This window comes from Dunckerocampus dactyliophorus, chromosome 2, assembly GCF_027744805.1.
Source record: "Dunckerocampus dactyliophorus isolate RoL2022-P2 chromosome 2, RoL_Ddac_1.1, whole genome shotgun sequence".
Taxonomy (NCBI): Eukaryota; Metazoa; Chordata; class Actinopteri; order Syngnathiformes; family Syngnathidae; genus Dunckerocampus; species Dunckerocampus dactyliophorus.
Window position 1 is genome coordinate 35143866 of NC_072820.1, and position 11811 is coordinate 35155676.

The 11811-nt window shown below is 44.6% G+C and overlaps 1 protein-coding gene across 1 annotated transcript; it reads left to right on the forward strand.

Moving 5' to 3' along the window:
- The first annotated feature begins 2197 nt into the window (after positions 1–2197).
- Positions 2198–4688, forward strand: cabp5a (calcium binding protein 5a). The gene is made up of 6 exons (XM_054767282.1): positions 2198–2471; positions 2839–2869; positions 2950–3093; positions 3508–3617; positions 3696–3843; positions 3936–4688. The coding sequence occupies exons 1-6, from the start codon at positions 2424–2426 to the stop codon at positions 3962–3964; spliced, it is 510 nt and encodes a 169-aa protein (XP_054623257.1). The 5' UTR covers positions 2198–2423; the 3' UTR covers positions 3965–4688.
- Positions 4689–11811: the final 7123 nt, after the last annotated feature.

Below are 11811 nucleotides of genomic sequence, written 5' to 3' on the forward strand. Positions count from 1 at the left end.
GAGGCGGGCTGCTGCCATGTCGTGCCGGTGCTGTGTGGCAATTTTTAAAAAAATATTAAAAAAATATTTAAGGCAGAAGAGCGAATCAGGAGGGGGCTTTATGTCAACTGACTGATGTCATATGACATCAAGAAAGTGATGTAGGTGACCCGCAACCCGGACCCCTGATATAGGATACTGCATATGTCCATTCATATAATGTATTACTTTACATTTCCAAGGTGTGGCGGCTTTTATTTTACCGTGGCGCTGCGCCCTGATTCATTAAATGTAACGGAAACCCTGCTCTGTGTACATGATATGAACACAGGCACAGCGCAGCGGTGAAAACCTGTCCTTACGGATTCCCCCTAAAATGAGGCTTTATCGTTGGTTGTATGTATTTTGAAACTGGAATAAAAGATACGTAGGATGATTATTTATCTATTTATCAGTGCTCATGTGAAACCTTCTCAAAATGTGACCATGCAAAATACACATTTTTGATCCGGAAGTACTGTACAATTAATTAACCAATTAATTACATACAATGTAATGGTAATGGTTTAATTCATCTTGAACGTGCACACAAGTTACACTGGAGCACATCGCATAGAGCAATTCACAGTTGTGCATGTCCAAAAAGAAGTAGGAAGAAGCAAAGCTTATTTAATCCTACCCCTTATCAGTTTCACGTCAGTTGCAATACATTTGTTCACCTCCTGTGTTCCAACTGTTGTAGTTTTTGCCTTTTGTAAATATCTATAGGAAAGTGATAAGGCAATATTACAACATAGGGCAATGATGTTTCAAGTTAATTAAGATAAAAAGGTTTATGTTTTTTTAATATTGTAGGAGTAGGGGGTACATGGCTTCAGATCAGATGTCTGAAGGGGTACGTGGCTGTAAAAAGTTTGGGAAGCACTGCTAGAGATAATGTAGACATCCGTTCATCCTTTACATCACATGTGTCAAACTCGTGCCCTGGAGGGCCGAGACGCTGCAGGTTTTCTCTCCAACCAGTTTCTTCAGCAGGTGATTTAATTGATGAGCTCCTTCCCTCAAACTGAAGGTGTTGATCATTAAAATCACCTGCTTTAGTGACTGGCTGGAAAGAAAACCTGCAGGGCCCTCCATGGCACGAGTTTGACACCCCTGCTTTACATGGAAGGACCTCTCAGCTGTGAAAAAAGATGAAAAAACGGGTGCTAGCTCGGGTTCGGACGGATTACACTTCTTACACAACAGATTTGTGTGTGTGTGTGCCGAATTTACGTAAGAGGAAAGCAGGCAGAGGTGCAAAGGTCAGCCAGAGGACATGCGCACTGTTACGCCACCGTGCGGAATGGCTTGAGCCAGTTAATCAAGATCAACATGTGGATCCTCACTGAGGAAGGTTAAGTGGATATGTCAAGGAAAAAATAATCCCTTTTATTCATTTATTTAGTTGGTTCCCCCCTCTCATGCTTGTTACACATCCTATTCTCAAATGACACCCACATTATTAACTGCAGCATGTTCTAATGTTTTTGCTACTTCATTGAGCTACTCGACTGAGGTTAAAAATATTAGGCACAGTGCTCACCACTACAGACTAATGAACACATTGTTAAATGTACACCTCTATGACAGTGCCAATCAAAAATGCGCATCATTATCTTTAGAAAAGCAGTTTTATTTTGATACAGTGCTTGTATTTGGTCTTGCAAAAGGTCATATGTGTAATGCTGTGGCCGTAGGTGTATTTCATGATCATTTACAAATTGCTACTATGCAAGAAACACAAAATAAGAATATCATGAAGTCACATGGGTTAACTCAAATACAAATGGCAATTATCCAAAATTACGGTGTGTTGCTAAAACTAGTAGAAAATATATAAAATTACTAATTAGAATTATGTTCGGAATTTATTCAGTATTTATTTTAATATGATAAAAATATGTCATGTCATCATTTCTCACGGTGGTGTCTGAAATAAATAAACCATTGGCTGATGGTGCAGTAATTAAAAAGCATCTTCAATAGTGGCCCGCAGAAGAAGACTGTAAACGGCCCATTCTACCCACAACTGATGGTATCCTCTTACTTGTGTCCGGTTTCAGATGGCAGGATGATTTGCATCATGATGTCACCTCTGGGCTCAAAGCAGGGCACGGCTTAAGCCCCCCCACGCCCTGTTGTCACTCCTCTGACTCCTCCCTGCACATCACGACCAAGACTGGATGCATGCAGGCGACCACACCTCCCGTCGTGGTACAACCTCGCAGCATCCAGGTGGGGTTGCGGCGGGCTGACAGCCATTCCGTCAGAAGCTGGCAAGATACAGAGGAAACATTTTGAACTGCCAGAATTACCAGAACTACCAGAACTACCAGAACTACCAGATCACTTCTTATCTTCATTTTGAATGACAGACTTACTAATTGCTTCATTTAATAGACATGAGTTTGGGAGCAGCGTGCATCTTCCTGCGAGGTGGGAAAAACATAGTAAGTACAACAAAATGTTTTGACAGCTTTGATGGGTTTATCCAATTGTTTGCAAATCCTAACCTTCAAAGTTGATTGGATCATTGTCAGGATCAAAAACATAGAAACTGCACACAGAAAGAGTGAGGTGCAGTCACTTTACTATAACTTTTACATCAGGACACTATATAGGTGTGTATACTGTATATTTATGTTTGTTATTGTGGTTTGCAGTGCACTTCATTATATTGAAAGCTGTTTATAATGTTTGCTGACCTTATTTAGCTTATGGCCTTTCTAAACACATCATTTTCTATACAGCTCTTCTATTGGATACCAAAACTTTTTCTGTAACTTTTTATCCACATTTTGTCTTCCTCTTGTACAGTCAAGGCAGTTGGCAGAGGATGAGATAGATGGTAAGTCGAAACAAACTCAGCCTTGCTTGTTTTATAATGATATGTTTCCCGATCACTGCTTGGCTGTACATTTTCCGCAGAGCTGCGTGACGCCTTCAATGAGTTTGACAAGGACAAGGATGGCCTCATCAGCTGTAAAGACCTGGGAAACCTAATGAGGACCATGGGGTACATGCCCACCGAGATGGAGCTTATCGAGCTGAGCCAAAACATCAACATGAACCGTGAGCTTTTTTTTTTTTTAAATAGAGGATTATCTTTTATTTATACTTTTAGAACTGCCCGGCACCTTGGAGAGACAAAATATTAGAAACAGCTGTCAGTGTGATACAGTGCTGTTGTACACCACTGCAAACCACGTTTTGACCGTATAATCTATATCAAGGATGATTTGGAAAAAAAATACAGCCGTTGTATAGAATGTCATTATTTTATTATAAATGCACATTTGTTATTTAAACTGGCACAAAGTATTTTTCTGACAATAAACAAGTGTCATCTTATTATGATGAATTATGATGAGCCAGTGGGTGTATACACACGCACACACACACACACACACTACTAAAAGGTAGCAGCTGCCAACGTAGAGTGAAAACAGATTGATGGATGCCTGTTTTGTGTCATTTGCCCTCCAGTTGGTGGCCAGGTTGACTTTGAAGACTTTGTCAACCTGATGGCACCCAAACTTCTGGCAGAAACGGCTGGCATGATTGGCGTGAAGGAGCTCAAAAATGCCTTTAAAGAGGTCACACACCTACTGGACCACTCGCCACCAAACTGATGATCACATCCTGACTGCTGACCTTTCTGCTTTCGTTGATAGTTCGACACAGACGGCGATGGCGAGATTACCACAGAGGAGCTGCGTTCAGCCATGATTAAGTTAATGGGGGAGCACATGAGTCGCAGGGAGATTGACGACATAGTCAAAGAGGCGGACGATAACGGGGATGGAACGGTAGACTTTGAAGGTACGAACTTCCTCTCGGACTAAATGTTGTACAGCAACTACTGCCACTTGGGTCACATTTCATGGTGATATCATCCTTTGTGTCTCCCATAGAGTTTGTCAGAATGATGTCCCATCCATGACAGAGGCTGGCCGTACCTTTGTACCTGCAAAGCACCTCACAGCTCTCTTGTGATTTTAGGGTCTCTGTCAGTCAAAACAATGCAAAGACTCAGAATCAAGAGACCGAACATATTTATGATTCCCTTGTGTACTGTATTGCTTGAACTATGCAACAGTGACATTGTAAATGAATTAGGTTGCATCGTTCATTAGTGGATAGAGTCATTATGCCAGATATCCGCAATGACCAAAAATAGTAAATAATAATAATATAAATAGTAAATTACAATTTCTGTGCTTTATAACATTAATTTTTTCAAGCGATAAAGGGACCGTATGCAGCGAATTCCTGCGGCTGGCTAGAGGGCGCCAACATTCGATCTTACTGCTGGCATTATATCCCGCTCATGTCCTGCTTTGACGCACCTGCACTAGTCATGTTTGTTGTCAGCTACTGATAGCAATTTGGCAAAGTTTAGCTACTAACGTTAGCTAACATTGAATGTATAGCCTATCATAACAACATCGTGACTGCAAATTGTTGATCGCCTCTCTGAGACTGCTTTTGTGTGTGTGCATGTGCCACAAACCTGAACGTGAATACCAACCGCGGTGAGTGACAGCCATGAACGGCAACCATTTTATTCAGACTGAACAAAAATGTAAAAAAACTGCAATTTGGAGCGAGCTGTATAAAGCCCCTTTAAGTATATTTTCTGCATAGTAACACAAAAAAAACAACAACTTGCATAACACCTAGCTTGCTGGTTGTATAATAAAACAATACGATGAGCTGTGGATGTTCCAGAGATAAGATTTGGACAATAAACACAATGCAGTTGAACATGCTGGATCAAATGTTTTGGATTAAAGGACCATGTCTGCTTGGAATTGGAGGAGCGTCAGGATAAAGAGATTGTACGGCCAAAAAAGAAGAAGCCGGCCATTTGATTAGAGAGATTTTACGTCATCTGATGTCAGGGTCGTCTCGTAATAGGCTTGTTTTTTTTTGGGAGGGGGCTATTAAGATGTAAAAAGTATTTTTTATATAATAACAGAAATTGGTAAGTATCAAAGAAATCCGGATGTACAGCAATGCTGCAATTCAAGGAGAAGATTACATTTTTTTTTTAAAAGGGCTACATGGATGGTATTTATTGAGATAGGAATTACAGTGGAACATCCAAAAAGTGGGCCAATTGTATAAAAATCTTGCGAGACTTCAGCTCTGTGAGTATTTAAAGCATGGGTGTCCAAACGTTTCCAGCAACGGCATAGAGAAAAATTGAAGGATGCAGGCGGGGGTGGATACTTGGACATATTTTGTACATTAAAGATGCTAAAACCAAATGGTCAATGTATGCTTATCTATCTGAACAAAACATTAAAGTTTTCTGTTCTCATTAACAATAAATTAATGTAACTTTACAAGGTGTCGAGGGCCAATAAAAAAACAGCTGCGGGCCATATATTGCCCCCGGGCCGCACTTTGGACACCCCTGATCCATCCATCTTCCTCTTATCCGAAGTCGGGTCGGAGGGGCAGCAACCTAAGCAAGGAAGTCCAGACTTTCCTTTCCCCGTCCACTTCGTCCAGCTCCATCTCCCGAGGCCGTTGCCAGGCCAGTTGAGTCTCTCCAACATGTCCTGGCTCTTCCCCACAGCCTCCTACCAGTGCCCTGAACACCTCAGGGAGGCATCCTGACCTGACCTCCTCTCAATGCAGAGGAGCAACAGTTCAACTCCAAGTTTCTCCCGAATGTCTCACCTTATCACCAAAGGACATCCCAGCCACACAACAGAGAAAACTCACCGCGATCTTGTCCTTTCGGTCACTACCCAAAGCTCAAGACCACAGGTCACATCCCTGATCTCAAGGTTTATATTAAGTGTGAGTACCAGAGGACAAGTGTGATGATAGCCATAGAAGCAAAAATGATTGCTCAATACATTGTGAGCAGCAATACAATTCATTCAATATCATATATGTATCTAAATGAATTTGCAGATAACGTGGGCCGCATGGTAGTCTAGTAGTTAGCACATTGGCAATACAGGAACAGCCTGGAGATCGGGAAGACCTGGGTTCGATTCTCCCCTGGGCATTTCTGTGTGGAGTTTGCATGTTCTCCCCGTGTGCGCGTGGGTTTTCTCCGGGCACTCCGGCTTCCTCCCACATTCCCAAAAACATGCAGGTGAGGTTAATTGGCGACTCTAAATTGCCCATAGGTATGACTGTGAGTGTGAATGGTTGTTTGTCTATATGTGCCCTGCGATTGGCTGGCGACCAGCCCGAAGTCAGCTGGGATAGGCTCCAGCATGCCCCCGCGACCCTAATGTGGATGAAGCGGTATAGAAAATGGATGGATGCTAACGTACATCCATCCGAGGTCACAGAGGTCCTTCCTGTTCCTGCTCTGTTGTGACATCCAAAATCTAGCCTTGATTCTGGAATTCAGACAGTTTAAAAGTGCTTTTAGTACGCCCTACTGGGAACATGTTGTTTTGTGTGTCTTTTCCTTCATGACGTCAGGAAAAACCCTGGAACTTCGAAGGTGAGCGTTTGAGCGCCTCTTCTCTCACGAGTGAGGGAGATGATAGATTTTTCTCATGTTTGGTGCTTGTAAACAGGCTCTAGGGATGCATACAGCAGTACTATTATAACATCATTCAAAAGTCACTTTTACATAATAGGGGACATTTAAATCACTTTATCAACTGAAAGTGTCATCATTTCTAAAAGGCATGCCAAAGTTATCTACGGCCAGATGATATAAACCAGATGGACCTGATGATCTTTCAGCACAGATTAGTCAAAATGAAGCCATTCACTTTCCAGCACATCTGTCACCTTCTCTCTGCTGATTAGATAGATGCTGTGAGGTTGTGCTAATGAACTAATATGTCATAAATGATGGCAACACAACATAGACACTGCAGGGGCTGATGAGTCCGGAGCAAACAGTACATAACATAATGAGAGCTGCCGGACCTTTTCCCTGATCCCTCTCTTGATCCCTGCAACATCCAGCATCGACCTTTATTGCATTAATCCCCAATAATCTCTGGAATTCTGCCTCATTCGTGATTCAGCCACTCTGGCTGGCATCTTGCCGCCTGGCCTGCACCTAACTCGACCTCTGGTTTAAACCCTGACAGTCACCTCTAAACATTGACAACCTTCCGCCTATGTGTTTGTGTATGTGCACGGATTGAATGTGTTCATGCAAAGGATGTGATAATCCTTCTTAAAAGTGGCAGATCCCAGACGGTGTGTCTTCCGGTGGACCAGCTGCCCTGCACACAGTTGTCCTCCCATCTTTTCCTGCTCAGATTTAATAGTTTTATAATATTTAAAAGCATGTTTATTATACAGTATTCATTACAGTGTTGCATAATGCAGCAAAATTCAACAAATATTTTTCCTATTAAGTCTCTTCACTTCATCTGACCTCTGATGGATACAGTAAATATGGTTCATATCTGTATGTAATAATATGCTTGTATATAATTACAATAAGTGTTTAGGATTAAATTAATGTATTACACATGTATTAGCTATTATGACCAATCACAGACATATATACGTAAACGTCTCATTGAGCGGGTCGGCCCCTTGCCGCGATACGTCAGCGCGTCCGCCTTATTGGATATTGCAGAGCGGCCCTGTAAACTAATCAGAATCAGCTTTACTGGCCAAGTGTGCTTACACAAACAAGCAATTTGACTTCAGTTAAATTAGCTTTCACTGTACATATACACAAGACACTTGAGAAATAAATAAATAAATAAATAAGTAATTCAAAAGTAAGATTGAGATGTGCAAAAGGGATAATAAAGTGTGTGATTAATAAACGAGGACATTATTTCATTTGTAACAAAAGACAGTGTTTACATAAAAAACAGGATTTACAGTCAAACTTGTCTATAGCAAGCACTAGAGAGAGTCTGCAAAAGTGGCCGCTATAGAGAGGTGGCCTCTATAGACAGGTTGGCGTCCAGTTTGAATGTTGACCAGTAGAGGAAAAAACAAAAAACAAAAGGGAAAATAATAATAATAATAATGTTGACCAGTAGAGGGCACTGCGGACTGCGGATAAAAGTTGTACAGCACTACTAGGCTTGTTATTATCATGGTTCATAGTTTTAATTCATCCTGAACATGCATGAGTCCAACAGTAGCACATCACATAGAATAATTCACAATTTTGCATGTCCAAAAAGGAGTAGGAAGAAGCAAAGCTTATTTAATCCTACCCCTCATCAGTTTCACATCAGTTGCAATACATTTATTCACCTCTTGTTCTTCCAAGTGTACTTTGTAGGTCTACATGACAATGTACTGCAATCATAGCCAAGGTTTTTACTTACTAAAAGGAAACTAGAGGCTTAATAATAACTGATAGAATATATCCACGACCCACAGAACCAAGCTGTGCTAATAATGTCTTACGCTTGTTTTTAATATTTTACTTTTTATACGGCAGAGTGTCATTACAGCTTTAGTTCATCAGGAAGTGACAGGAAGTGACGGTGGGCGTCCCGAGCAGGAGAGCTAGGCTCAGTGCTAGCTGTGAGTTTCGAGAGAGTTGGGAAATGTGTTTATGTTGGCGTGGATGTAAAGTCCTGCAGTGTTCTCCGCTGTTAATAAAGCCATTAACGTGCATCGGCGACGTGAGTCTCTCCTTCCCCACAACAAGCGGCATTACAGTATTGACACACATTGTGCACATTGCCTCACACCAGGAAACGGTGTCACTTGTTACAGGCATTGGCTGGACAGCTATGTAGTGGGGCTTGTTTAACACTGACGTTTAACACTGTTTAACACTGACGTGTTCAAGTGTTGATCAGAGGGAAGGTCGGGGGGAAGAAACTGTCTCTGTGCCTGGAAGTTTTGGCGTATGTAGGATCTGTAGCGCCTACCTGAGGGGAGGAGTTCGAACAGTTTGTGTCCAGGGTGTGAGGGGTCTGCAGTGATGTGTGACGATCACCTGCTGCTGTGCCCTGTTCTCTCTCTCTACCATCTTGTACATATCCGTATGGGAGACGGCATTTAATACATCTCTCGGACAATCTGAGTACCGGGTCATGCCGTTTGGCCTCACCAACGCCCTTGCCGTCTTCCAAAGCAGGGGTCACCAACACAGTGCCCGCGGGCACCAGGTAGCCCCCCACGAGCCCATGAGGTGCCCGGAAGCCTGCTTTTCATTCAGGTTTCCAGTTAATAATGTGAGAACACTAGAAAGAAATGTATTCTGAAACATAAAATGCAAGTTGTGGATACCAGCATTTTGTGAATGTTTTTGTAAAACAAGCATATTTGCTTTGTTTGGGTTGAAATAAGGTATGAAAATCATTTCTACAAAAATGAGTAGCTCGTGGCCATTTTCATTTTCTAAAAGTAGCTCTCGCAAGAAAAAAACATTGGTGACCCCTGTTCCAAAGCCTCATTAACGATGTCCTACGGGACATGTTAGGCCGCTTTCTTTTTATTTACCTGGACGATATTCTAGCAAGTACGCCTGATCCTTCAAAGATTATTAGAAAACAGATTATTCGTTAAAGCAAAAAAAAATGCTCGTTTCATTCATCTTCCATTCCTTTTCTGGGGTTCATTGTGGAGAAAAGCCAGCTCAGAGCCAACCCTGCCACGATTCAGGCTGTGGTCGACTGGCCTGCTCCTATATCAAGAAAGCACTTACAAAGGTTACTGGGATTCGCAAACGTTTACCGCCACTTCATCCGAAACTTTAGTCGTGTCGCCGAACCTTTGACTAAGCTTACATCTTCTAAGATCCCGTTCGCTTGGTCCCCAGAAGCTGAGTCCGCCTTTACTAAACTCAAGTCCCTTTTCACATCCGCACCCGTATTAGTTCACCCTAAGCCCTCTGTTCCATTTTTTGTTGAGGTGGACGCCTCCGATACCGGCGTGGGGGCCGTCCTTTCCCAGTGTTCGCCACCAACCAGAAGCTGCACTCCTGCGCCTTCTTCTTTAGACGCCTGACCCCGGCAGGAAGGAACTACGACATTAGCAATAGGGAACTCCTTGCCGTTGTCCTGGCCCTTTAGGAGTGGAGGCATTGGCTTGAGGGGACGGAGGTTCCATTCACAGTGCTCACAGACCACAGGAACTTGGCCTACCTATGCTCAGCCCAAACACTTAACCCCCATCAAGCCAGGTGGGCCCTGTTCTTTACCCATTTCAACTTTACCATCACCTTCCGTCCTGGGTCCCGCAATATCAAACCAGACGCCCTATCCCGCATCCATGCCCCTCCTGCGGAGCTGACCCGCCTAGAACCCCTTAATTCCTGGTGCGCGTATCCTCGGAGGGCTCCAGTGGGACATTGAAAGGCGGATTACAGAGTCCCTCCAAACGGTCACACTCCCCAGAGAGTGCCCCCCCCAGATGCTTGTTTGTCATGCCCAAGTTTCGTTTGGAAGTACTGTGTTAGGCTCATGGATCCAAGCTTGCCTGTCACCCCGGTGTGAACCGCACTGTTTTCCTCCTCACTCAGCGCTTCTGGTGGCCCACACTCCGAGCGGACGCTAAGAGGTTCGTGGCTGATTGTCCTGTCTGCGCCCGGAACAAGGCATCTCACCAACCCCCGGCGGGGCTCCTTCACCCACTGCCCATCCCATCCCGGCCGTGGTCCCACATTGCCTTGAATTTTATAACTGGCCTGCCACCCTCCGGGGGAAACACCACCATCCTGACAGTGGTGGACTGTTTTTCCAAAATGGCACACTTTGTGGCCCTTCCAAAATTGCCTTTAGCCTTGGAGACCGCCCAGCTAATGGTCCAACACGTATTTCATCTCCACGGCATCCCCACGGAGGTGGTGTCCGACAGGGGTCCCCAGTTTGCTTCGACCGTGTGGGGGGCCTTTTGCAAGATCCTGGGCGTGGCCCCCTGTTTATCGTCCGGGTACCATCCCCAGAGCAATAGACAGACGGAACAGACAAATCAGGACCATCCGGTGCGAGTGCCACCAGCAGCCCACTACCTGGTCAGCAAATCTCCCTTGGGTCGAGTATGCACACAACTCGCTCATCAGCTCAGCCACAGGCTTATCCCCGTTCCATGCGGCCTACGGCTTCCAACCACTCGCATTCCACAGTCCCGTCAGTGACAGTCCACCTGCGCCGAGCACGTCTGGCCTGGCGTAATACTAGGGCCGCCCTATCCAAGACATCCGAGCGGAACCAGCGGGTAGCCAACCGTCATCGCACACCTGCTCCTTGCTACCAAGTGGGACAGAAGGTGTGGCTGTCCTCATGCGACCTTTCCCTGGCAGTCGACTCCAAGAAGCTCTCCCCCAGGTTTGTCAGCCCTTACCCCATAACCCAAATAATCAACCGTGTGGCAGTCAAGCTGCGTCTTCCGGACTCACTCTGTTGCAACCCGGTTTTCCATGTGTCCCACAACAAGCCTGTCACTCTCAGCCCTCTTAGTCCCCCAGAGGTGCCTCCTCCTCCTCCTCGGCTGGTCGAAGGTCACCCGGCTTTCACGGTCAAGGCACTTTTGGACGTGAGAAGGAGGGACAGGGGTTTCCAGTACCTGGTGGACTGGGAAGGGTACAGCCCAGAGAAGCGTTCTTGGGTCTCGAGAGCGTTTATGCTCGACCCACGCCTCCTCGCCGACTTTTACCACCGGTTTCCGGACAAACCAGGTAAGCGGCCAGGAGACACACGTTAAAGGGAGGGGGATACTGTGACGATCACCTTCTGCTGCCTGTTCTCTTTCTCTCTCTCTCCCTGGATGCGCAGCAAAGGCTGGGACAACTGGACACACCTACACCTAATTGGTCCATCCTACTTAAGATTAAGTAGGGGCAGCTGTGAGACGCCGGTTCCTTGCAGG